This window comes from Bubalus kerabau, chromosome 2 (genome assembly GCF_029407905.1).
Source record: "Bubalus kerabau isolate K-KA32 ecotype Philippines breed swamp buffalo chromosome 2, PCC_UOA_SB_1v2, whole genome shotgun sequence".
In the NCBI taxonomy this organism is placed as follows: Eukaryota; Metazoa; Chordata; class Mammalia; order Artiodactyla; family Bovidae; genus Bubalus; species Bubalus kerabau.
The window spans coordinates 49,161,249-49,189,084 of NC_073625.1; the positions used below are offsets into that span (position 1 = coordinate 49,161,249).

General features: G+C 37.6%; 1 protein-coding gene across 3 annotated transcripts in view; it reads left to right on the forward strand.

Annotated features, from left to right (window-relative positions):
- Positions 1–25,622, forward strand: part of PAXBP1 (PAX3 and PAX7 binding protein 1) — a 33,096-nt gene extending 7,474 nt beyond the window's left edge. The window contains exons 4-18 of one of the 3 annotated variants that reach the window (XM_055567680.1): positions 830–1,051; positions 1,927–2,030; positions 2,587–2,804; positions 3,320–3,509; positions 7,085–7,208; positions 10,670–10,769; positions 10,856–10,971; positions 12,861–13,060; positions 14,174–14,318; positions 15,006–15,127; positions 15,872–15,948; positions 16,325–16,391; positions 20,567–20,608; positions 22,235–22,389; positions 23,644–25,622. In XM_055567680.1, the coding sequence (XP_055423655.1) occupies positions 830–1,051; positions 1,927–2,030; positions 2,587–2,804; positions 3,320–3,509; positions 7,085–7,208; positions 10,670–10,769; positions 10,856–10,971; positions 12,861–13,060; positions 14,174–14,318; positions 15,006–15,127; positions 15,872–15,948; positions 16,325–16,391; positions 20,567–20,608; positions 22,235–22,389; positions 23,644–23,761 (2,000 nt within the window). In that variant the 3' untranslated portion in view covers positions 23,762–25,622. Of the gene's footprint in view, positions 1–829; positions 1,052–1,926; positions 2,031–2,586; positions 2,805–3,319; positions 3,510–7,084; positions 7,209–10,669; positions 10,770–10,855; positions 10,972–12,860; positions 13,061–14,173; positions 14,319–15,005; positions 15,128–15,871; positions 15,949–16,324; positions 16,392–20,461; positions 20,609–22,234; positions 22,390–23,643 lie in introns of all 3 variants that reach the window. The other 2 variants (XM_055567678.1, XM_055567681.1) reach the window with 2 other exon arrangements.
- The last annotated feature ends 2,214 nt before the right edge of the window (positions 25,623–27,836 follow it).

Consider the following 27,836-nt stretch of genomic DNA (forward strand, 5'->3'; position numbering starts at 1 on the left):
TTGACCTGTAATTCCATAGCTATAAATGTATCCCACGGAAATAATGTTTTTATTGTAGCATTAACTGCAATGAGAAACATTTAGAAAAAATGTGTAGTAAGAGAGGAATAGCTTAGTAAGTTAAGTTACGGTGCATTTACATGATGAGATATCCCATAGCTACTTAAATAATAAATTAGAAAAGTAGCAAGGCGTTAATTTTTACTGTAGGTGAAAGTGTTAATTAATTTGATTATGTAGTAGATTATGCTTTATCTATTGAATGTTGTAAACCACTAAAAATTGTTTATGCAAAACAACAACATGGAAAAGCTTATATTTTAATATGAAGAAAAATTAGACACAGGATTATATATTCAATGTGTTTTCGGGTGAACCGAAAACTATTTGCAGGTGAAATACACTCTAAATCTAATAGTGTGTTTTAGGGTTGTAAGAGTGTAGATCCCTTTTTTGCTTTTGTTCTCCAGTTTAGTAATAAATATGACTTTATTACTTTTGTTTAGTTCTTAAAAATGAAAAATAAAAACCATTAAAATAAAACTGTTTTCATGAATTTTCCCCTCCCTGCCTTCCTGTATATATTGCCATTGTATATATTTTGTTTCCTTAGCTTCTTTCAGTTTCTGTTTAAACTAAGTTAAAAAAATAAATCAGTCGTACGGCAGGCAGAGTTTGGGGAGAGGGGTGAGGATGCCAGCAAGGGATGTTAGAACATCATTTATGCACGGCTGTCTTGGAGAGATTCTTTTATCTTTCATAGTTTCAAGAAAATAGAACCATTCTTCCTAATATGGCATGGGTTCTAATCCTTACTGTTTGTTTCCAGGAGAAATTCCAGATGCAGCTTTTATACATGCAGCAAGGAAAAAGCGTCAGATGGCCCGGGAATTGGGAGATTTCACTCCTCATGATAGTGAGCCTGGGAAAGGCCGCCTTGTTAGAGAAGATGAGAACGATGCCAGCGATGATGAAGATGATGATGAGAAACGCCGCATAGTTTTTTCTGTGAAAGAAAAGTCACAGAGACAGAAAATTGCAGAGGAAATAGGTAACTTTATTTAGTGCAACAGTAAGCCTGTTGTTACTAAATTTTATTTGATACTACAATCAAGTAAAATGTATCATATTTATTTAAACTATGTTTAATGTTGAAGATTGCCTCATAGCTCAGTTGGTAAAGAACTTGCCTGCAATGCGGGAGAGCCTGGTTCGATTCCTGGGTCAGGAAGATCCCCTGGGGAAGGGATAGGCCACCCACTCCAGTATTCTTGGGCTTCCCTGGTGGCTCAGCTGGTAAAGGATCCGTCTGCAATGCAGGAAACCTGAGTTCAGTCACTGGGTTGGGACGACGATCCCTTGGAGAAGGGAAAGGCCACCCACTCCAGTATTCTGGCCTGGAGAATTCCATGGCTCATGGTGTTGCAAAGTGTCGGAGACAACTGAGCGACTTTCACTTCAGTTTAAATGTTGGAGAACTGTTCTTGCTTGGATATTAAGTGTCTTAACTGGAATTTTGGGGGAAGTGTAGCATGATTTTGATAGCTAATGTTTATTGAGGACTGTGTGATGGGTATTGTGCTAAGCACCCAACATGTTATAAATACATTTAATTGGCTCTTCATTCTGAGGAGGCATTAGGTTTCATTCTTCTCTTTGTTGAATTGATGTCAAACTAACAGAGGTTAGGAAGCCTGTCTAAGGTTTTAACTGTTAAATTGATACTGCCTCTTGCTTAAGGAATAACTGTATTTATTAAGACAGGTAAAGCAGAAGAGTCAGATATGAGACAGATCATAACAGACACTTTAATTTTAGTAAAGTTGAGTTCATGCCAATATTCTTGCTTGATTTTGTGAAATATCAGGGTAGCATCTCTTCCCTTGCTGCTTTTTGGACTTATTTTCTCCCTGCTTATGGCCATAGGTATCGAGGGGAGTGATGATGACGCTCTAGTAACTGGGGAGCAGGATGAAGAGCTCAGCCGATGGGAGCAGGAGCAGATAAGGAAAGGAATCAATATCCCGCAGGTGAGAGCTAAACAGCTAAGCTTCAAACCTGAAAAAGTGAATTAAGATTTCTAGCCTATTTTATTGAAATGAAAAACATATTGCCAAAAAAAAAAAGCTGTCCACTGTATAGATTAAATGTTTCTTTCTTGCACAACTTTTTTTTTCCTAACTTTAAAAATTATTTTGTAGAAGATGGATTTCTCAGTAGTGCAAAAATCTTAACTGTAGATGAAAAATATCTTCCAAAGTAGTTACAACAACTTGTTCTATAGAAGTAAGTAGTTCAATGGAAATGTCATACAAAGTTTCTTTTTGTTAGTGTTTTGACACAATTTAACATCCCTACTAACTCAAAATCTCTTCATTATTGTTTTCCTGAAAGTTATTGGAAATGAATCCAGTAATCCCACAAGAGAAATTTCATCCAGCCCTACTTTTGATTTTGAGAAGCTCTGCAATTACTTACTTTAATTACATACTGTTTAAAAAAATGGGTTGATTATTTCCTGTTAGTTTTTTATTCTTTTTGTAGTTCTAGCTACTGGTTTTAATATATATCCCATTTCTCATCTAGGTTCAAGCAAGTCAGCCCACGGAAGTGAACATGTACTACCAGAACACCTACCAGACAATGCCTTATGGTTCATCCTATGGCATTCCGTATAGTTATTCAGCCTATGGATCATCCGATGCCAAATCTCAAAAAACAGATAATACAGTCCCTTTCAAAACTCCCAGTAATGAGATGACTCCCGTTACTATTGATTTGGTAAAGAAACAGCTTAAAGACAGGTAGGGCAGATCAACTTCTTAAAGACCTGTCTTCTAGCTTTCCATTCCCTCAGGCAACATGTAGTCTGGGGTAGCAGATACAGAATATCGGCAAAGAAGATTGACTGGCCTATCTTCAAAATCTAACCAGAAGATGACTTCATACTTTGTTCTGCTACCTACTTGGATTCCTTCTGTGGAAGCCTCGAAGTTTTTTTTTTTTTAAATACCACTCCATGATCTGGTTGAAGACAGTTCTCAGTTTTCTGCTCTTGGACTCTGAAAAAAGTGTAGTCAGGATATGGGGGGAAAGGCAAAACAGTGAGATTTTGGTTAGCCCACCAAATAACTTTATATAAGAAGTCTGTAGACTACCATTTTCTTGAGCAAAACAGGAGTACAGATGAAAAGATCTACTCCAAGCGTTTTTAGATTCTAATAGCAGAACGAAATGCATTATTATAAATATTGCAAGTGTCCTGACAGCTAGACTTCCAGATGTAAATGTGTGATATTTATCCTTTTCTGTTCTTAAGGTTGGACTCCATGAAAGAACTGCACAAAACAAACCGACAGCAGCACGAGAAACACCTGCAAAGCCGCGCGGACTCCACCAGGGCCATTGAGAGATTAGAAGGGTCTTCTGGGGGTATTGGTGAACGGTATAAATTTTTGCAAGAAATGCGAGGGTATGTCCAAGACTTGCTTGAGTGTTTCAGTGAAAAGGTAAGAATGCAAAAATATTAATCTCTTTGAATAAGGCAAAACCTAGGGAGGTCTAGATTTCTGTATTTCTCAGAGAATATCCACTGACTTTAGCTTTAGAAGTGATGAAAAGTCATGCTTCATTTTCTCTACTTCATTAGCAGCATTCTATCTTGGGGGCAATTTAGTGCCTTTGTTGAAAACTAAAAAGATAAATCAAAGCACATTTAAAGACTTTGGCAGATCCTGCCATAACTTAATGATGGATTACCAGCCTGTCCTGGGTTATTAGAATATAAGGGACTCACTGATGAAATTTTCTTTCTTATGGTTCAGATCTAAACTTATCTTTAAACTGTTTGTATAGGTAATTCCAAATATGTATAGCATAAAGTTGTAAAATTTTATTAGTTTTTATTTTTTACCCTAGATAAAGTTGATTGCCATTGCTAGTAATAGTTTTCATCTGAATAAACCTGTGCTTTATCCATTTCAGAAACCATTCATTGACCATAATTTGTTTTAAGGTCTCATTTCCGAGTTTTTTTCTTTTTGGTATGATAGTCAATTGGCAGTTATTTGCGTTCTGTTGTACCATTTGTTTCCATTTTTTTGTTAGCTGCACACAGAATTCTCTTTCAAGCAACTTTTAATTGATTTTTCTTTAAGACAAATTTATTGTTTGATGCACTGGTTAAAAGCATTTGTGGACTTCACAGCCTTGTCTTTAAAAAGAATTAAAATCAGTACTTTTGAGTATCCTCTCTCTAAACTTTCATGGGATACAGGATTAGAAGGCACATTCTCTCTTATCCTTGGTCATATGAATTAGCATAGAATTTGTAGGCATATAGTACGTTTAAATGAGTATTTTAACTTTTTATTATCTCTTGATCAGTATCTTAAGGCCAAAGACTGGCTGGCTAAAGAACAGTGCCAAACTGTGTCTTCCTAATGAGTCTTAGTGACTCCAGCCAGTCTGGTCAGATCCATGAAGTCTTCTCTGGAGGATTTGTGTTCTTGTCCTGATCATCTGATTTCTGGGGAAGCAGCTACATTCTGGGCTGTAATTGCCCATGTGGCAGGTCTGTGGCTTAGGGTGATAAGTACCAGGGTGAGAAGGAAACATAAGTTCGACTCTGTGCAGAGGAGCTGAGTTAAGAGGAGAAGTGGACAGAAATGTCAGAGCTGGCGGTGTGTCCTACTAACAAAGCCCTGTGAACCCAGGGGCGTGGTGGTGGGGGCTGGCCCAGTAAGCTTTTGTGACTAGAGAAAGGGTCTTTGTCTTAAACCATACTTTGTAAGTAAAATTTGTCCCTGTGGAGTTTTTCTTGGAAATATCTTGGTCTTTGCTTTGCAACTTAATTGAGTAAACTTACACACTGTGATTGCAAACTGAGCTCTTAAAAAATATTGACAGTAATACGATCAACTAGATTGTACCACTCTTGAGTTAGAGACTAGTAGAATATCTAGTTCATATTGTTTTCAGTTGCTTATTATCTCGAAAACATTTAGTATATATGCTTTCTCTCTCCTGGTTACTGTGTTCCTAGGGAAGTATACCTCAGACTACGCTGAGGTTTTTACAGTCACTTAGGTAAAGGTTTTTGAAGCAGATCTTAAACCATATCTGTTATATAGTGGCTACATTTTAATTAAAAGAGAAGTAGGTAATTCTCTTTTGAAGATAACTTTATTTCATTTTGACATTTCCATTTCCATTTGATTTTACCAAGCCTGCTGCTGAGTTAATAATGTCGTAAATTGTCATTCTGGAAATACTGTGTCAGGGTAAGACCATAAAAAGATAAGCTTTCTTTTGTTTTTTTCTCTTTCATTATAAAGGTTTAAGTGATTTCGAGCTTAGATTTTTATTTTTGCAGATTATTTTAACTTTCCATTGTTTTGTTTTCCTGGAGTCGTCTTCCTTCTTGTGTTCTTTGCCTTAAATTTGGTCTTGAAATAATGGTAGTCAGTAGCAGTTTTGAGTTTGGAGAGGGTAAAGAAATTGTCACGGTGCACTCTTGTAATAAATCATAAATCAGTATTGTTAAGAAACATGAAAGAGAGGTGAAAATGTGCTTTAGGACTTTTATTCTCAGAATTTTCTCAGGGCTTTGTTAAAAGGCATTTTAATTACCTAAACAGAAATTACATTATCAGAATTTTAACTGTAAATTGGATAATTAAGATTCTGTCTGATGCAGCCTCAGGCATCTAGCTCTTAGCAGTAAGACGAGTGTTAATAACCTCCAGGACTAAAGGAGTGCATTGTAGGCATGTCCTTAGTCCTGTACGGTTTGCAAAAAAAATGAGGGGGTGGGTGAGTGTAAGTCACAACAATATGACAATAATTGCTTGAAAAATGGATTATGCTTAACCTTCGAGTTAGAGTCTGTGGGCTCAGCTGATATCATCAAGGTCTGGGGATGCTGCTGCCCATGGTGTAGCATATGAAAGAATGAAATAACTGCATCAGTTTGACCTTTCTGTGAACATTTGTTGCTTTTGCAATGGAATCATTCAAGTGTATGAAATTGCTTTTATTCCACCTGCTTCTTTTTATTTTCCATTTGCAGTCTGTTCAGTTCAGGAAGCTGCTATTACACTTGGTGCCAGTGTTGCCCAACTCTAAATAGTGTGTTTTTTTATTCGCACTAACCATCAGGAAACTAGAATTTCTGGTTTCCTCAGGTATGTCTAGTGGTTGTTAGTGTTTTGTGAAAGTTTCATAGCATTTGATTATATAGCATAAGGTATTTATAAAAAGAGAATGTTTTCTGGTTTTTCCTTTTAAGTTAGGTCTCATTCCGTAAGCTTTTTGTACTCTGTATGAACCAATTGAATGCTTAGCTGTGGCTGTTAACCTGGAAAAATCTGTTGACTTTGTAAAGCAACAATTTATGCAAGCAATTTTATTTAAAAATATGGAAAAAATTAAATATTTGATGGGAACAGAAGAACTTTCTGAGTTTCAAATAGATTGATTTTTAGACAGGTTAATGATAGCTAGAAATTTTATTCACTTTATTAATATAAATGAATGCAGTTCACATTTTAAATGTGTAATAAAGCCACAAAGTAGTATAACATTACTGTAAAGTACTTGGTCCTTGTGAATGATAGAGCAATTTAAATGTCCAAAATTGGGCAGTTAGCAAACTCTTTACCTACTCAGAGCCGTTTTTTTGGTCTTACATAGCAATATTAGTTTATTTTAAGCTACAAAAATTGCAAGGTAGATCATGCTGCTAGAACACTAAAAATGGATTCACGTACTTTAAAAGAAAAGCACTAAAATTTCTGACATTTCTTTACTCACTCTCTTTACTGTTGTTAAAGTGTTTAAGTTTCCTAACTAAACTTTTGCTCCAACAACTAGGCACTGGACATTATAGTTCCATATACGGAATAAAAGAAGAAGTGTTACTTCCCAGACGTCGTAGAACTGAATTACTATTTGTATTTCATTGGAAATTCATGATTATTCTGTCCAGAGGGTACTCCTTCAGAAATCCGGAAATAATATGGAACCCTCAAATAAAGAAGCATCTGAGGAGTTTGGTGTTACGGAGTGTGTTGTATTTTTACAGGTGCCACTGATTAATGAACTTGAATCAGCAATACATCAGCTGTACAAACAGCGAGCTTCCCGCCTTGTCCAAAGACGACAAGATGATATTAAAGATGAATCTTCGGAGTTTTCAAGCCATTCAAGTCAGTCCATCTTGAAGGTTTTTATTATTCATTAAACAACCTTGTTCACTTAGTGCATCCTAATTGAAACGTAGACATCTCAGGGCATTTTTTTTTTTTTTTTAAAGAAACGAATTTCCTTGCTCTTATGTCAGGTAGATCTAAAATTATTAATAGCATGTGCTTGGATTGTGTTTAAGAAAATATAGCTTCACAAAGGAGCACAAATCATGTACTAATATTCTGTCTTATTCTTCTTTGGGCATATTTTTTCATTCTTCAAAGTATAGTAAGGACATCATCAGTATTTTATCTTAAAACCAGTATCTACTTGTCCCTAAGTGATTTTTTTCCCCCATTTTAACATCAATACAAATGCTAACACAAATGCTGTTGTTGATCATAAGGTTTTGAGTTAGGGGTTGGGAAATTTTGGATGGGAGAGAGGGTTTTATTACATAACAAATGATACAATTCCAAGATTAGGGGAGTTTTGAGCTTCACCCCTTGCATAAAGCAAAATTTTTTGCATTGAAATTTTTTTTTTTTTTCTATTTTGCCTTATATAACTAGTTTTTTTGTTTTTTGGGTTTTTTTTTTAGTAAGTCAGTTGATGCCAACACTTCTTGAAATTTTAGTGTAAAAATCTGGAAATTTAAAATTTATATTCCTTTCATTGTGATGTGGGTTATGGAAAACCAAAATGAATTAGAAAGCTCTTAATACGAGTTTAGCTGAAACTCTTTAACCACACATATTAAAAAGCATTTTGACTCCACTTTTTCGCTGCCCTCTGTATTCTTGAGTGCTGTAATAGGAATTTTCCTGTGCTGGGTTTCTCCTGGCTTTTTTGTCGTCTCTTTGGTCCCTGTGTCAGCAGTTCTTAAATGGATGTATACATCAGAATTACCCGTGATATTAATTTAAAATGCAGATTTCTTGGTCCTGTCTCCAGAAATTCTTGCCAGGTCTTGGATGGTGTCCAGTAATCTGCATGTTAAACAGCCACTCCAGGTGTTCCAAGTGCAAAGTGCCCTGTTCTTATTCTTTCTGAAAACAATGCTTTGTCATATAGTGTGTCCTCTAAATTAGAGAGACATTGAAACCCTGGAAAGCATTCTCCTGTGTGCCGAGTGGGTTTTGGAGCATCATAAAGAGACAGTGACATGGCCCTCAGATGAGTCAGACTCAGTGTAAGCCATGTGAATGGCTTTGACCTTCTGTTTTTGCCATACACATTTAAATTTGGATTAGTGCCATTTGGGGCACCTAAATAACTAATGCATGCCTCTCAAATCACTTTTGATCCAGATAGAACCAGATTTCTGGGGCAAATTACAGGTAATCATTATATCTATGATGGGAAGTAATTTCCTTTTAAGTTAAATGGTTGTGTGAGCTGTGCATTTCATCAAATACCTTTTCCTAGCTATAATCTGTTCTTTATAATTTGGAGGTATTTACTTACATGAGATTCAGAGTAAGGGTTGAATGATGGGTGTTAATTATCAATAGATTGACAGTTGGAAAGAAATGAAAGGTAATGAGAAAGTGAAAAGTATCGTCCTAAAGGGAGTATTCATTATTGCCAAAGATTTGAGGAAGACTGCATGGGATACGGAAGTATCAATTTCTTTTTCTGATATCTTTTTTTTAAAGAAACAAAAATACAGCCTGAAATTCTTCTGTTTAGATTTGCAAGTGCTTTACCACAGTTACCGCATATAGTTCTTACAGAAAGAAGGAAGCTATCAGTTGAGTTGTCTCCTCTGTCTCCTTCAATATATATTTTAAAAAGTCTCTAAATATAAACATTTTAAGTATTATACTAAGTTAACATTATAATTTTCTTTAGAATACTTCTTTAATGATGGCTGCCTTTTAAAGAGGCAGGAATCATTTCTGTAGTTTGGGACTTTTTAGCTAATTTATCTGTGATATGTAGTGGAGTCCCAGTTGAGGTAAAGCCGGGGCATCTTGTTTACTAAGCAGTAAAAGAGTCAACTTTTATTTATTTATTTATTTATTTTAATTAGAGGCTAATTACTTTACAGTATTGTATTGGTTTTGCCATACATCAACATGAATCTGCCACAGGTGTACACAAAAGAAGTAGGGTCTAGGGTAGTTAGGATACACTGAAGTAGACACCAACACTTTTTTTGGTTTTATTTTCCCTGTTGCTGTGCCACGTCTTTGGTATCAGGAAAAAACTTCAGTTGAGGTCTTTCATTTTGCACATCATTCCGCCCTCCTACCCCCCACACACCCTCTAGGGTTTTTGCTTCCCATTACTATCCTGCATATTACAGGATGTCTCCATGGTGTCGAACTTGAATGTAGAAATAAAGCATCACAGAGAGATGTTTCCCCCATTTCTGCTTCTACCCTAGGCAGGAGAGTCTCCAGGATTCTTCTCTGGACAAAGAGAGTGGGTCCAGAGAAAAGACCATGAGACACTATTATCTGGGGGCCCCAAGAAAAGGTTGACTTTTACCCAGTGATCTGATGGAGGCGCCTCTGTTAGACAGCTCCCACCTGCATCCACGAAATTTCCAGTCTCACTCCTGTGTAGTTAATGATCATCGGAGACCAACACAAGCAGTAGGACCAAAGAGACTGAGGACACAAATGCAGGTGGCAGGAGAAAATTTAAAACATAATTGCTGTCCTTGGGAGATGGCAGAAGAGATCCTACATGTAGCACAAGTAGAAGACGCTATAAAAAAGAAATATTCTAAGAAGAATAGCCATACCTTGGAAACTAAAAAATGGTAACTGATGTATAAACAGGAATGTCGAAAGCTAAGTTAGAAAATTTGTCCTAGAAATTAAAAAGAGAGAGAGATGGAAAATGGGAAAAAAAGAAATAAGGGAATTGTGCTTTGAAAGTAGTGGTTGAGAAAGCACAACTTGGTCCTATTCAGATAGGATTTTTAGTCTATATTGTTGATTCTGCCCTTGTTTTTTAAAATAGTAATAGAGAATAAATTTCTACAAAGAAAAATTAGAACAAAATAGAATAAATCATTAAATTCCTACAACAAAGGTGTTTTTTCATACTTCCTACTTAGCAGTCACTCTTTGCTGTCATTTCATATCATTCAGCAATATGATGCTTAAGTTCATTCCTTAAAAAGTAATGTATTATTTTTCCCTTTACACAGATAACTTAGGTTTTTAACTTACTTTGTCATCATGATAGCATAAACTAGTTTTGTTACTTAGACATAAGAACAGGGATTCAGCCAGTTTGCATTGGGGTAGTGTTGTCAGACTCTCTATTTCTCTGCTCCTTTTTGTGGAAACATGGATTAATATTGAGATTTGCTCTAAATTAGCAAACTATCTGGTTTATCAGTTATTGCAGAATCCCACTGTTGAGATTAGAAAGCAGTCTGTCATTATGGCTTATTCTGTGCAAACTCTTTCCTCAAGATTGTTGGAGGAAGGCTTTTAATTTAACCATTGTTGTTTTCCAGATAAAGCTCTGATGGCACCAAATCTTGACTCCTTTGGACGAGATCGGGCACTGTATCAAGAACATGCCAAACGTCGGATTGCAGAACGGGAGGCCAGGAGGTAATCTCCAGATGCTTGCTGTTGGTCGGTTTGTGAAGGGAGGAGTCTCCTTTATCTGGTTTGGAAACTCACTGCTTGTTATTTAGGACTCGTCGTAGACAAGCCAGAGAGCAGACTGGTAAGATGGCAGATCACCTTGAAGGCCTTTCTAGTGATGATGAAGAAACTTCTACGGATATCACAAATTTCAATCTGGAAAAAGGTTAGACTTTTATTTGGAAATGAAATTCATTGTCATTGTGCTTTCTGCTTGGCTGTAGTTGTTACCATGAAATAATGTGAGGTTTTGTGGCCTCTGCTTTAGAACCTGGCACTTGTTGCTTGCTTGCACCTGTTTTTATCTGTTTTTATTACTGAATAGCGTGATGAATTCTCACAATTAGTGGTAACACTTTGTTGTGGGGTTTACTTAGTTATTTGCATTATAAATAATATTACTCTTCAGAATCGTAGAATTTTAAAAGTGACAGGAGAATGTTTCAGATCCCAAGGGCCACCCTAATGCAGCCTGTCTGGTCTGGAAAGGTAAAGGTTGGCAGTAGGGAGCCCTCCTCAGCCCTAAAGGGAGTTCCTGATTTGGGGAGTCCTGAATCATTCAACCACGGGGAATAGTTAGCACTGTTACATGAAGGAGTTTCCAGAAGGAACCCCAAGTAAAAGTCTTTATTTCCCACCATTGGCTGCAGTTATCTGTCATTTATTAACTTTGGAACATAGTTGGAGAAGCTTATTTTGTTTCTCCCGCTTTTTTATAGTGAACATTTCTAAACATACAGGAAATTGGAAAGAATAGCACAGTGATCACCATCTACCTGTCACCCAAATCCAGCAGTTCTTACCATCAGTTGGCCAAGTTTGTTTCGGATATGTGTGTGTTTCGCTGAACCATTTGAAATTAACCTACAGACATCATGGCACTTTCCTCTAAAAACTTTAACATATTTAATGTCTCCCCCCTGAAAAAGGATGCTTTTCTACCTTATTGTAACACTATTACCACCCTTGAGAAAAATGAACTGAAATTTCTTAGTATCATATCTGTATTCAGTACTTCCCAAATTCTCAGGACTGTTTTTGTGGGTTGCTCTGTGTTTTCCAAACCTGGATCCACACAAGGCTCCTGCATTGCACTTGATCATTGCACCTTTTTAATCTAGAATTAATGAATATCATGAGTACCTTATAATACACACACTCCTACTATCTGTTCAAGGCATTTGCTTTCTGAAGGCCATTTGTCTTATAAAATGTCCTACATTCTAAATTTGTTTCCTCGTGGTATTAACTTGTTCCTCCAGTCACTGTATTTCTTGTAAACTGGAATTTAAGTCTGGAGTCTTAATTAGATTCAGGTTAAACCTTTTTGGTGAGAATACTTCATACAAGATGCTCTTTCTATTATATAATAGTAGATGGCAAATGTTAGGTTGCCTTCTATCAGTGGTGTTTAGGTGGATCTTAAGAAGTAGATTGTCATGACTAGATCTCTTCATTATAAAGAGTCCACTGTTCAGAGTCATATAGAGCATCAAATAACTTCACTCAAAGATCCTAGCATCCATTGCAGATTCATATCTGTTAGTTATTGCAATCACCAAGCAACTTTGGAAGAACAGATATGATTGGTCATTGATGATCACGCACATCTGTTATTTAAATGGTGATCTGTGGGCTGAAGAGCTGGATATAGAGTTTGTATTTTATGCAATTACTCACACTTACTGTTCCATGGTAACTGAAATTTGAACTGAGTTTTGGGGAACGGGTGTTAGACTATAGTAGCAGATAATGGTACATATTAGAACTATGCAGAATGGCAACTGCCTGCACTGTAGTTTGTGTGATAGACATTTGGAGGCTAAGTTTATCTCTGTTTCCTTTGCTTTAAGTTTCAGTTGATAATTCATTTCAGTTGCTCAGTCTTGTCCAACTCTTTGCGACCCCATGGACTGTTCCTTTGTTAATGAGCCTAGCTTATTACTTACTCAGGCTACAGAGAAAATGCTGAAAATAATTGAACTGCGTTTTTTCTACTGCATACTAAGTTAACATTTCTCTGTGGGGTTTCTTTGTTATTTTTGTTGGTTTTAGATCGCATTTCAAAAGAGTCCAGCAAAGTTTTTGAAGATGTCCTTGAAAGTTTCTATTCAATCGATTGTATTAAATCCCAGTTTGAAGCCTGGCGTTCAAAATACTACACATCCTATAAGCATGCCTACATCGGCCTTTGTTTGCCAAAGCTGCTCAACCCCCTCATAAGGCTGCAGCTTCTCACTTGGACTCCGCTTGAGGTGAGTGTCTTCTCTCACTGTTGGAAAGCAGGATACCATGATGCTTGGGGAAGAGATGAAGCTTGAATAAAGTATTTTTCCCAGGAGGTACCTCATGCTCAGGGCTATAAGTGATACAGAGTATCACTGGGTATAATCTTACCAATCTTTCCTTTTATGTTCTGTCCCTTTTTAAGAGCACCATCTATTGCTTCTCAATTTGTATACAGTATCTTTCTCAACTAAAATTACAAGTGTTGACATGGAGATAGGAACATGAATGAATAAGAACTTGGTCCTTTGATCCCAGAAAACTGTAGAACGTCATGGGAAAGCTCAGTGAAGATGTGAAGTGGGGCCCTGAACTAAGTCAGTGGCGATGGAAATCAGGAGGATGAGATAAACTGGTAGATTTAAGAGGTGCAATCAATAGAAACTGTTTGCCTGTTACCTAAGGGAGGTAATTGTCTAGGTAATTGTTGAATTGTCTGTGTACATCTAGTGGTCATGTTTTAGATAACGGTTTTGTAAGTTACCAGCATGTTTTGTAAGTTACCAACATACGGGTGGAGCCGTGGGCAGGAATGAGATGGGCTAGGTTGAGTATGTAAACTATACCAAAAAGAAGGCTGAGGTGGAAGCCCCGGAAACAACAGGAGAAAAACGTGAGCTCTGGGGACTCTTCGGCTCCCAGCTCCTGCTTGCCCAGCCGCCGTGGCGCTGCACACTGTGCTGTGTGTCCCAGAGCGCAGCAGAGGCTCACGGCACGGTGGTGCGCCCCTGCCAGCTCTCCATCTTCACAGCTCCTCCCTCTGTCCCGCAGCTGCCAGCTGTCTCAGCCTCCCTGAGCTCCCTTTCTGGCTCCTGACTCAGCAGCACTGCTCTGCTTGGTGGTTCCCTACCCTGATCTGCTCTCCTGACCAGGAGTCACCTCCTTTGACTGCCTTCTTTCAGGGGCCATAGTCCTATGCTGCCTCTGGTGGTCCATTGTCTAAGAATAGATGTTTCCTATATTTTGTCGCATATTTAGTTTATGGCTGAAGGCTGAATCCAGTTCCAGTTACTCTCTTTGTGGCTAGAAGCAGAACTAGCCACTGTTTTAAATGTTTGGGTAACCTTTTAAATATTTTCTAGGCAAAATGTCGTGACTTTGAGAACATGCTGTGGTTTGAATCTTTGCTGTTTTACGGTTGTGAAGAGCGAGAGCAAGAAAAGGACGATGTCGATGTCGCACTGTTGCCTACCATTGTGGAAAAGGTGATTCTTCCTAAACTAACAGGTATAGATTACGGAATTGAACATTCAGACACATTGGGTTTTTCATATCTATTGTTAGGAGTTTTTAATCAGAGCATATGTTCTCATAGAAATTACATTATTAATAATGAAGTTATAATCAGACTGATGAAGTTATAACCAGAGATGGCTAAAGGGTACCTGTCTCTTACCTTGGGACTTTGAAGACCACCTTGGGGAAGGCCTGGAATTGGGGGCAGTAGGGAGATTTTAGACTTTTAAGGACTGCCTGAAGCAAAACTGAATACATAGTTTTGGGAACAATATGCATTTTTCCAGGGAGCAGTTTCATTTCTTTTATCAATTTCTCACAAAAGTTTAGAAATCATTGACCTAGGGAGCTATTTAAAATATGAAAAAAGTTTAGGTTCAGTTAGAGATTCTTGACACTGGGACAGAATCTCCTGGGATATAAAAATCCTATTTTCCCCAATCTTGATTTTCACCAAGAAGCAGAAAATAATAGGAATCTGTGTCTCCTCTTCACCTTTGCCTAATCGTGAACATTTCTGTGGTTAATTGGACAAAGACAACTGAAACTGAAGCTCATGCTCTAGAGAGAGAGTCACGATTGGCATTTCTAAACGGAGAACTGCTTGACATCAGATTTACGTCAGCTGCAGTTTACGTCTATATCTCAGTACTTTCTACCTTTTTTTTTTCTTAACAGTGATTGCTGAAAATATGTGGGACCCCTTTTCTACAACACAGACTTCAAGAATGGTTGGAATTACTCTAAAATTAATAAATGGATATCCTTCAGTGGTGAATGCAGAAAATAAAAATACACAGGTAATTTAGTTATTATTTATGAAAAGTTTAAAAATTTTTATATATCTTCTCTCCCTTTGAAAACGAGCAAGTTGAGAAAACGAGTGGGTTATAGTCAGAAAATCTGATTCTCCCACTTGAGGTATCTGGTCCTTTATATAGAAAATCTGAGATAGTGGTTTTTAATTTTAAAAGAGTCTAGATAGCTTCTTATCTATACTGTTTTCATCCTTCTCACCACCCCATCCCTATTCACAATCAGACATCCCTTAAAGAACTTTATTTTGGGGGGGGGGGTAAGAAAAGCAGAAAAGTAGTGGGATGTGTACCAATTGATAATTTAAATCCCGAAACATGTAATAGCATGTAAAACAATCAGGTGTTGTTATTGTATAATTAGTTTCCAAACTTTAAATTGCTGCTGCCCCCACTGAACTTTCTTACGAGCAATATAGACATAGGAAAGTACTCCTTATCATTGTTTTACTTTCACTGACCTCATTTTGAGAAGAACCAGACTTACAGGTCTGATTTTAAACCTTTATATAGTAGATTAAGGGGCTGGAAGATTTCTAAATGACTTTATTACTTGGTAATTGATGAGGTGTGAACTAAGAAAGACCTTTGGTGAGAAAGTAAATTTGAGCTGTTCACTCAAAATTGAATACTCAGTTAATTAGGTGCTTTGGAATGTGGCTTAGTTTTATTTCCTAAACTTTTACCTTAACCCTTATTATAATGCATGATCTATTTTTAACTCTTCAGGTATACCTAAAAGCACTTCTATTGAGAATGAGGAGAACTTTAGATGATGATGTATTCATGCCCTTGTATCCCAAAAAGTAAGTCATTCCTAAAAATGTTAATGATGGTAATATTCTCTATTGTCTTTCAGAGAAAGCTTCTTAAATTTTGGGAAAACTAATTAAGCGTAGCTTGTAATATAAACTTTACCTACGTAGTCTAAACGTGTAGCCCAAACTGAGGAGCTCATTGTGGAAACCGCTTCCCTTAAGCAGAATAAAACAAATAGTGCTCCGTTATCTCAGAATACATAGCCATTACCTTTTAAAATTACTATCTTCTGGAATACAGTTGAAAATCAGAAAAATTCATTGCTTCCTTTGTTCACCTCTTACTTAACAGATATCTTCTAAAAATAAGATGGAACTTAACACACAACTTTTGATCATGACGTGTTTCTCTTTTTTTCCTTAGTGTCTTGGAAAATAAAAATTCTGGGCCTTACTTGTTTTTTCAACGACAGTTTTGGTCTTCAGTTAAGGTAAGTGTCTACAAGCTATCTGAAAGCTTTGGATTTTGTTTGACTTTCATACAGTATATTTCCAAAAAGTATTTTAATATTTGGTTAAGTAACTTCATAGGTTTGATGTTTCCAGAGGAGAAAATGAATTCTGAGTCCCGATAAGGTCCAGACTACCCAACAAAATGCCTTACTAAACCACAGTTGATTTAGTCAGCAAATAGAGCGCCAGGTGCTCTTCTAGGTTGGGGGAATATAGCACTGAATAAGACAGAGGTAGAGCCATCATGGTATTCATAACCCAGCACAATTGGCTAGAGCAAATAAGTAACCTCAGGAGGAGTTTTGAAAAAAGAAATTCAGAGTTGTGTTGGAGCATATGACAAGGGGCATAGAAGATTCCCATCCATCCTGAGAAGTGATATTTAGGTTGTTAGTTGACCCTGAGGTGAGGGAGAGAAAGATATACTAGAACTGAGAGAAGTCCAGGGTGGCTAGAGTTAGGGAAGAGATAAGCAATCCAGATGATACAAAAGCTATAATTTACGTGGAAACATTATAGGAGACTCCTCTAATCAAGATTATAACCCAAATCCCCCAATTCCTAAGACCTTTTTATTGTCTTATAGTTTTCTTGGTAAGAATGTCTTAGGAATGGAATTATATACTAGTTAGCCTTTTGAATCTGGGTGCATTCATGTAACATAATGCATTCATGATTTAGTGTTATTTTATATTCATTCCTGTCTTCAAATGGTGAATACAGCATTTAAAAATTTTTTATTGAAATATAGTTGACTTGACAGTGTTGTATAGTAGACTGATTGACTTATACATATATATATCCTTTCTCAGATTCTTCTGGATATGTCATTTTTTGGTGTGGTTTTTTATCCATTAGATAGTTTACAGTTTGGAGTAATTATGAATAAACCTGTCAGCATACAGGTTTTTCTGGGTATATAAGTTTTTATTTCTGTTTGATAAATATCTAGATTAGTAGGTAAATATCTAAAAGCTGTTTTCTAAACCAACAGTATTAGTGTTCTATTTCTTTCTCACACACTTCAGTATCTTTCAGGGTTTTTATTTTTTAAGCCATTCTCCAAGTGTATGTTCAGGTCTTGTTAAGATTTGTGTTTCCCTAATGACTGATGATGCTGAGCATGTTTTCATGTACTTACTTACCATCTGTATGTGGCTCAGATGGTAAAGAAACTGCCTGCAGTGCAGGAGATCCAGGTTTGATCCCTGGGTTGGGAAGATCCTCTGGAGAAGGGCATAGCAACCCATTCCAATATTCTTGCCTGGAGAACTCCAAGGACAGAGGAGCCTGGTGGGTGACAATCCATGGGGTTGCAAAGAGTTGGACACAACTGAGCAACTAACACTCATATGTTCTTTAGTGAAGTGTCTCTGCAAATCTTTGGCCCATTTTTAAAAATTGGGTTTTCTTATTATTGAGCTTTGAGTTTTGTATTCTTGATACAAATACTTCACATACATGATTTGCAAACTTTTTCCCCTGAGTCTGTAGCTTGTCTTCATTCTCGCAGAAGTTCTTCATTCTGATGAAGTCCAATTACTACTTTACCCTGTTATGGATTGTGCTTTACGTGTCACATCTGAAAAATCTTTGTGTAACACAAGGCCACTAAGTTTTTTCTCTAGCCTTTCTTCTAGATATTTCATGGCTAAGTTCTACATTTAAGTCCGTGATCCATTTTGAGTTAATTTTTATATATGGCATGAGGCCTGGTTGTTCAGGTTCATTTGCCCCAGCACACTTTGTTGAAAAGATTATCTTTTATTAAATTCATTTGCTTTTGTACCTTTGTTGAAAATCATCTGCCCTTATATGGGTCGTGGAAGGGTTTTTAAGTAGGGAGGTGACTTGCAAAATATTGCCATTTTTTAGATATTGCAGTTGCTGTGTGGAGATAATGGTAAAGGTAGGTAAAGGTAAAGGAGGTAAAGATGGTAATAATGAAAATGGGAATTAGTACTTACCACATATTTACTGTGTTCCAAGTGCTGTACCACACTCTTTATTCAGATTATATTCTCTTGAATCCTCACAACAGTCCTGTGAGCTTAACTCCACTGATGGGACACTGGGGTGCGGAATCACCTACCCAGGCTTACTCCTTTGTTAACTGGTAGAGATGGGAGTCTCCTTCAGGCCAGTCTGACTCTTCAGCAGTTCTTCTCAGCTGCGGTTCTGGGAACAAACACTTAGGTCCTGTGCCCTAAGGCCTCTATCGTGTATGTATCTGGAATGGTACTAGTTTGTCCCATCCTCGGGAAAATTAAAGAGTTACGCAGATCATTTTCTGTAGGATTGAGTTCTGTCACAGACCCTGCTTGAGAAGAGCTGTCCCAGAGCCATAAAGAGATGACAGCAGCCTCCGTTAGGGGCCTGGCAGCGGGGACCGAGAGAAGGGGCAGCAGGGGTGGGGTGGGTGAGACAGCTTGAGGGAAAGGCTGCGAGTGACGTGTCGGCTGTGGCCTGCTTGATTTGTTGGATAATGTTGTATTTCCTAGGATGAGAGATACTGAGAACATAGAAGTATTTATGGTAGAATGCGCGGGGACTTTTGGGTATTGAGCATAAGTAGCTTCCAGTGTCCTGGTTCATGAGGTCTGGTAAACATGCAAGTCTTACAGGTTAGTCTCTCAGTGGTGTCTGACTCTGCGACCCCATGGACTGTAGCCTGCCAGGCTCCTCTGTCCGTGGGATTTTCCAGGCAAGAATACTGGAGTGGGTTTCCATTTCCTTCTCCAGGGGATTTTCCTAATCCAGGGATTGAACCCAAGTGTCCCGCATTACAGGTGGATTCTTTGCCAGTGAGCCACCAGGGAAGCATGCAATGTGGTAGTCAGAAAGAAAATTTCCATCTTTTGGCATAGTCATAGGACTATGATGTTTTTCATGATTTTCAAGGGCGGACATTTATCTAAGAATAATCACTTCTCTGCCAGTACTTGTTATGATGGAAACTGTTCTTACCTGCATTGTCCACTACAGTAACTACTAACTCTGTGTGGCTATTTAAAATTTAGTAAATCTCAGTCATTCTAGGAAATATTCAGGCCCTTCAAAACTGCTTCTTAGTGCTTGGGCAAGACATGGTCCATGGTATTTCATAAGGTGTTTTAGTGTGTAAGTAATTTACTTTGTATGTACTTAATTTAATCGCTTTACATTGCCACTCAGTACTTTTCTTCCCTTCTCAAAAAAACAAACTTCTAGTAACAGAGATCTGATTTGTGGTTGCAACAGGTGGGGTTCAGTTCATTTCATTTAGTCGAGTCCAACTCTTTGTGACCCCATGGACTGCAGCACACCAGGCCTCCCTGTCCATCACCAACTCCTGGAGTTTAACTCAAACTCATGCCCATTGAGTCGGTGATGCCATTCAACCATCTTATCTGTGTTGTCCCCTTCTCCTTCTGCCGTCAATCTTTCCCAGCATCAGGGTCTTTTCCAATGAGTCAGCTGTTTGCATCAGGTGACCAAAGTATTGGAGCTTCAGCATCAGTTCCTCCACTGAATATTCAGGACTGATTTCCTTTAGGATGGACTGGTTGGATCTCCTTGCAGTCCAAGGGATTCTCAAGAGTCTTCTTCAACACCACAGTTCAAAAGCATCAATTCTTTGGTGCTCAGCTTTCTTTATAGTCCAACTCTCACATCCATACATGACCACTGGAAAAACCATAGCCTTGACTAGATGGGCCTTTGTTGGCAAAGTAATGTCTTTGCTTTTTAATATGCTGTCTAAATGGGGAGATGGGGTCAAGTAATCAAAAGATACAAACATCCATTTGTAAAGTAGGTTCTGAGGATGTAAAGTTCAACATGATGACTGTAATTAACTGTAGTGTACTGTATATTTGAAAATTGCTAAGAGAATAGAAAAAAGATGTGTAACTCTGTGAAGGGAGGGATGTTAACTAAACTTGTGCTAATCATTTCACAATATATATTTTAACTATCACTATATGTTTAAATTGTTAAACTTGTGCAATGTTAGATGTCAATTATATCTCACTGGAACTGGGAAAAATAATTTTTCTCTTCTTTCTAGCTCTTAGGGAATTTTCTTCAATGGTATGGCATTTTCTCAAACAAAACTCTTCAGGAATTATCAATAGATGGTTTATTAAATAGATACATTCTCATGGCTTTTCAGAATTCAGAATATGGCGATGACAGCATCAAAAAAGCCCAAAATGTGAGTTAAATGACACATACTGTAGTTTTTAAAGCATATACGTTAAAATGAATTGTTTTGTTTGAGGAGATTTGAGAAATTTATGAAAACCCCTTTGATTATTGAATTTGCTGTAACGTTGACAGTCAGCTTGCCTCCCAGGTAGTCCCAAATCCCCTTAGCATTTTTTATGTAAAAATTTGTGCTGTTCTATGTGTATATTTATCCTTCTATCCATCTATCTATATCAATATTTATTTTTGTAGGTACTAATAAAAGTTTTAACTTGGAGATAGTTTTTTAACAGTTGAATGAATGCTATTCTAAGTGTTACTAAAGAAATGGTTTCTTTTCTCATTTAAGAAGTAATTTTAGTTAATTTTGTTTTACTTTATATACATGAGTTTACTTTATATGCATGTGTTATATACACAATTTTGATAGTTTTTTTAATTTTTAAACAATAATACAATTAAATTCTGCAAGTACAGTATAGCTTTTTGACCTGTACCATGTCAGAGTAATTCTCTGACTTACTCCCTCACCATCAAATATTTTTGTGTCTTGTTTCCTGTAAACATAGATTTTGTTGTGTATTACAGTATAAACATCAACATTAGGAAATTACATTTATATATTGTCACCTAATTCTTAGAGCTCTTTTCAAGTTTTATCAGCTCTCTCAATAATATCCAAAGAAATTGGCAAAAGAAATTTCCAGATCATCCTTTGCATTCAGTTGTCATTTGAAGGTTTCCTTGACCTTCATACCTTGATACCCCTGAAAACGATAGGCCAGTTTTTTGTAGAATGTCCTTCAGTTTGGGTTTTTCTGATATTCTCTCATGGCTATATTCACATTTTGCATCTTTGGCAAGAATTGTCCTAGACTTGATTAGTATGGGCTCCTTCAGGTTGACCTCTGTGACCTTGTTTCTAATTTGGGGGAGCATTTCTTTGTTTCCTGGCACGATGTTCCAGGCACACCTGGTACTTGCTTGGCTCAGTTCGAATCCGTTGTTTCTGCAAGCATCCCCAGGTTCTTCGGTGGGGCGCCTTGTCTGCCCACTGGCCGCTTTCTCGCAAGTGGGAACAGGCTTCCCCTTGCTCAGGTTTCGGTTCCCTATGCCGAGTTGCCACCATGCCGTGCTGGCCCTGCCTGCCCAAGGCTGCCCCTCTGGCGTGATGCTTTCTCCACCCTGTGCTGGGCCGGTGTGGCTCCCGCTGTTGGCACAGATGCCTGCTGACTGAACCATTCCGCGGGGAGGGGCTGTGATTTGGTATTTATGCTGTACATATTATTACATCACAAGCTGCTGACAAAAGGTCAGCTCAATTCATGTAGGGCTTGGAAGACTGGAAAGGGAGGCGGTTGGTTATCAATTTTATGTCCCCAATGTACTTAAATTTTGGAGAAATTATCTTTTACTTTGGGTGTCTGTCGAAGTTTAAAATTAGAGTATATCCAAGTATATTTGTATAGCTTATGTAGAAAATCTGGTTTAAAAGAATATCCCTTCTAAGTAATTAGTTAATACGTAGCTCAATAGCATATCCTCCAGTTAAATACATTATACCTGTTGTCTAGACTTGGCTTTTAGACACTTTATTTTTGTTTTAACTGTTCTACATCTTTCTTCTCCATAGGTAATTAATTGTTTCCCCAAGCAGTGGTTCGTGAATCTTAAAGGAGAAAGAACTATTTCTCAGTTAGAAAACTTCTGTCGATACCTTGTACACTTAGCAGATACAATTTACAGAAACAGTATTGGGTGCTCTGATGTGGAAAAAAGAAATGCAAGGTAATTATTTATAATTGCTGAATGAAACAGTGATCTAGAGTCTTAGTTGTTGGGTCTAGTATTATTAAAATGCTTTTGGTAGAGACATGTTTATATTTTACTTTAAATTGTACATTGACTTCATATTGATAAACCTACCAAAAATGTGCATTGTATTTTTCACTTTTGCAACTCTTACCTAATCTTTTTTCAGTATGTTATTTATTCATGAAAATATTAAGGCAAGACTTCTAGTAAGCACCAGCTGTAAGGGGAATGAATGAATCATTATTTTCTCTGCCTTCCCCCATGAAAAATTGAGGAGACTGTAGACTCTTAGAATGTCATGCATCTTGGTCTTTCGAGGTTCATTTTACAGATATAAACCCAAGAAAAAATAGCCACTGAAACCCCAAGTATATTGAAGGTTATATCCCAATTTGGGGATGTTTATGTTCTATGTTAAGTTTTATATCATTTTGGTGTTGGTTGCAGTGTTTTGGGGAGTTTAAATATAAACAAACAGTATTCACTTTTCTACAGAAAAGAATTTAGCAGCTATTTAAATACCTGCTGTGTGCAGTGCACATAAGGTAGGCTCCATGTGGGTCACAACATCTTACAAATTATAATCCTTCCCAGAAGGGTGCTTACTACAGTTCTGTAGAGAAGAGACAACTGACAATGTCACACTGACTCAAACTAATGTTAAACGTACTTCCTGGACCAGCAGCAGCAGCATCACCTGGGAGCTTTGTTAGAGACGCAGATTCTCAGGCCTCACCCCAGACCTGCTGAACAGAATTCCGAGGGAGGGGCCTGGTGGTCTGTGTTTCAGCACTCCTCTAGCTAATTCTGATGTATGCTAAAATTTGAGGATTGCTGAGAATGACTTGTAGCTGGGTGATAAAGGAAGCCAGATTATACTTTATTATTGGATTTTAGAGAAATGGAAGTTATGCTGGATCTTGATAGATTGGTGATAAATACTCACAAATACAATTTGTGTTCCTGGTATATTCTGGAAGAGCTAGGACTTGGGTTTGGAAGGAATGGGTGGCTGGGCTCCGAAGTAGGCAATAGATTGCTTTCGTTCCTTTCTAGATATTAATGAAAAATCATGGATCTGAACGAGATGTGGGGTGTTTTGTTTTTTTTAAATGAGTCCTTTTTCTGGCTAGTCATCTAAACAGGAAAGTTTTTTCTTTTTTAATATGGTTAATTTTTTTCACATGCTATAACTTGCTTATCTCTGTTTCCTTTTTTCTTTTTTAGAGAAAACATAAAACAGATAGTAAAACTCCTTGCAAGTGTTCGAGCTCTGGATCATGCTATGTCTGTTGCAAGTGACCACAATGTGAAAGAATTTAAGTCTTTGATCGAAGGAAAATAGATCTATGAGACTAAAAAAAAGCCTATTTGCTCTAATACCATTCCCAGTGTAAAAAATTTGTATATATGTAAAGTTTCTTAAACTGTAAAATATTGACTCATTTTAATACAAAGAATGTTATTAATATTCAATACTGTGTCTTTAAATGCGATTTCTTCAGAATGAAAGGAATTCAATTTCTAGGAAGTCTATGAATGGTTTCCTTACTGCCTGCCATACTTTGTTTACAGAAGTATTTTATATGGTCAATTAATTAACCCTCTCAGTTAATTGTTCTCTGTCAAGGATGTGTGTGCAGTGTATATTGTATAGTTATGCATATGTATATTTATACCACCATGGAGTTACTTTCACACTGGAAATTTGTGGTGTTTTTCTACAGAGTAAGCCTTTTAACAGCAGAAAAATTATTCAGTAGCAAATTGTCTTAGGGAAATTACTACACTGTTGCAACAAAAGGGCTGGCAAGTGACTATTCACACTTTTGGTTAGCAGTTGCTGTCACTGAAGCTGTGCTGCCTTAAAATTGAGAGTTGGGTGTGGACTTAGTCATTGGTGAATGGTGAACTTTTCTTCCTTGAATTAGCATTACAGTCAACTGTTCATTTAATGTGAGCTCTAAATAATATATGCAACATAGGTTTCTGAAGAGAACACAGACATTTCATTTCTGGAAATAATAGACCCACAGCCTAACTGCATGGTTTTGGGCTGACTGCCCTGTCTCATTCATGATTTTACTCCCTGACCAGCTTAAATACATGCATTTGTATTTTAGTAGTCTAGCATTATATTTAAAATCCCACATATGTGAGTTATATATGCAATAAAGAACACATTTTGCTGATTCCCCACACCCAGGCAGTTTAATATCCATGGTCTTCTATAATATTTATGTACTGTGCTTAGTTGGTCAGTCGTGTCTGACTCTTTGAGACCCCATGGACTGTAGCCTACCAGGCTCCTCTGTCCTTGGGGATTCTCTAGGCAAAAATACTGGAGTGAATTGCCATGCCCTCCTCCAGGGGATCTTCCCAACCCAGGGATCAAACCCAGGTCTCCCACATTGCAGGCAGATTCTTTACTGACTGAACCACCAGGGAAGCCCTATAATATTTATACCATGTTGTAAATGATTCTGTGATTTTCAAAAGAGGAACTTTTTGGAAATTAAGAACTACTGTTGGATAGTTACATATGTAATTAGGCTTTAGCCAAGCATTAAATTAATTTTTAAATAGAACCATTGTTGTATTTGGCTGGCGACTAATTTTAGTTAGAGCATTTCAAATGACTAATATAGTGAGATCATTAGCATGAGTAGCCTTGGTCAAGTCAAATACTATTTAGAACAGTGTCATGCACTCTTTATTGCTCTTGTCAATTTTATCTTTATTGTAGGAACACTGCTTATCCCTACAGATTCATTCTCAATAAATTTTGTTACAACTCAGTGGCCTACTAAATAGAATTAAAATAGAAGGCTTATTCTCAACTTCAGTGTACTAAAATATATAAACATGTATATATGTATATGACATGCACATCATTTGTGCCTTAAATTTGTTTTTTGAAACCTATTGGACTGATTACTTTTCCTATATCTGCTTTTAAGGACTCGAAGTTAAACTCAGATTCTTCATCCTATAAAATCCATCAGGCTCTTATACTTTCAGGAGTGAGTTTGGTGTAAGATGAATTTAGCATAGAACTGTGCGTTAAACAAGTAGTTCTCATATCTCAACCAGAAATTTTTTATTCCTGAAATAGGTAAAGGACATTCTTTCTTAGGAAGGAAATTGTCAAATGTTTAAATTCAGAGGGTGACATTTTAATAAAGCTTGAGGTTTTTGTCTTTTCAGTTTTTTCTTTTGGCGCAGTCTTCCAAAATACTTGCAAAATAGATGAGGAGGGTTTTTGAAAAGGAAAGTTATTGAAATACTATAAACCACAGTCATAAAGACCGATAACTACTGTTGTGTACCAGATGATGCTGGTGAGCCACATCCTTATTGATGTCATGGTGCAAACACCTGCAGCTGTGCCAGAGGGCTTTCTCAGCCTGTGCTACAGGCTAGAGGGTCCACCACCTCTGGGAGCAACCCTTGGCCAAAGAAAGGAGGGGGAGGGTAAGTCCCCCAGTGTGTTAGTTCAGGTCCTCTGGGGAGCAGTCCCTGAGATGGCATTGGATATACAAGAGATTTGGGGGGTGGAAATGATGATGGGAATGAAGGAGAAGGGAGCGGGAGGAGGCTGAGAGAGCTTTAGAGCCAAGAGATTGTGAGCAAGTGTGACCTCTGAGGGTGAGTGGGAAGGAATTAAGGAAGGTGTCAGACATCAGTGGAGTTCTCAGGAAGTTTCAGCAAGGCTGACGGATTCCTCAGTACAAAGTCATGGTCCTGAGGAGTTTTGTGTTTCCAGGAGCTGGCCTGCCTTTGTATCCCTACCAGCTCAGTAGTGGGTAGAGGACAGTTCTTGAGGAGCACAGCCACTCTTTGGAGATGTAAAGGAGCATGCTTTCATGTTGACCATACCAGCTTCCTAGTTTCGGGAAAACAGGTATGATCCGTGTCATCTCTCACAAGGCTGCAATTGTCTTGAACCAGAGTTATCTGCAGTGATGACCTCATCACCCAGAACTGGCCCAGAATTTTCAGGAATCTTAAGTGACTTCCTCATGAGAATATACTAAAATACAGAGTTCCCTGGTTGTTTTAAAGATAGGTTTGTGGGGTATGATTTATTATAAATGTTTTACCCTCTATAAACATGTATAGTTCAGGGCATTTGGACAAATGCCTAATTTTGTTTTAAATGAGAATTTCCCTTGAAATTATGACATCCTCCTAAAAATAGTCACATGTTTTAGAGCTGCAAGATACAATACAAAAATGTCAGTTGCTACATTGTGGTTTTTTATGGTTACAATGACTCTTCTCATTTCTAACACTAAAATATCCATGTAGTAAAGGGAGTGTTGCCATTCCTTGATTATGACAACACTTTGTTGTTTCAAGTAAATGAAAATAAGAACTGTCTATGGGCATTGGGTTCACAGTTTCTAAGAGACTGCAGATTGCTCAGCAAAGGCAGACAGGCTAAAAATTGTTACGTGGAATCAGTATTGATACACAATGTTGACTGGTCACTGGCCTGCTTCTGGACCTCTGAGCCCCAGTTATTGTACTGGCTTCCTCCCAACCCCATCACCCCTAACTCTCACAGAGGCTCAGAGGTTAGACTCATCCAGTACTAGGAAAATGCCTAGCAAAGTGTTTCTCAGAATGTATACTGTGGTTCACCAGTTCAGGGGCTGTTACTTTAAACGATCTTTAGGAAAATGAGACCGAAATATAAGATATGACACCAAAAAATTCCTAGAAGGGAATGTAGGCAAAACATCCTCTACCACAATTCATACCAGTGATTTCTTAGGTCAGTCTCCCAAGGTAATAGAAATAAAAGCAAAAATAAATAAATGGGACCTAATCAAATTTACAAGTTTTTATACAGCAAAGGGGGAGAAGGCAATGGCACCCCACTCCAGTTCTGTTGCCGAGAAAATCCCATGGATGGAGCCTGGTAGGCTGCAATCCATGGGGTCGCTAAGAGTCGGACACGACTGAGCGACTTCACTTTCACTTTCATACAGCAAAGGAAACCATAAAAGAAAAAGACACCTACAAATTGGGATATTTGCAAATTATATGACTGACAAGGGCTTAATTTCCAAAATATGTAAACAAAAACCCAATCATAAAATGGGCAGAAGGCCTAAATAGACATTCCTCCAAAGAAGACATGCAGATGGCCAACAGGCACATGAATAGATGCTTAATGTCACTATTAGAGAAATGCAAATAAAAACTACAGTGAGGTACCAATTCACACTGGTCAGAATGGCCATCATTTTAAAAATCTACACGTAACATGCTGGAGAAAGTGTGGAAGAAAGGGAACCCTTCTACACTTGGTGGGAATGCAAATTGGTGCAGCACTATGGAGAACAGTATGGAGTTTCCTTAAAAAACTAAAAAGAGAGTTGTCATTTGATTCAGCAATCCCATTCCTGGGC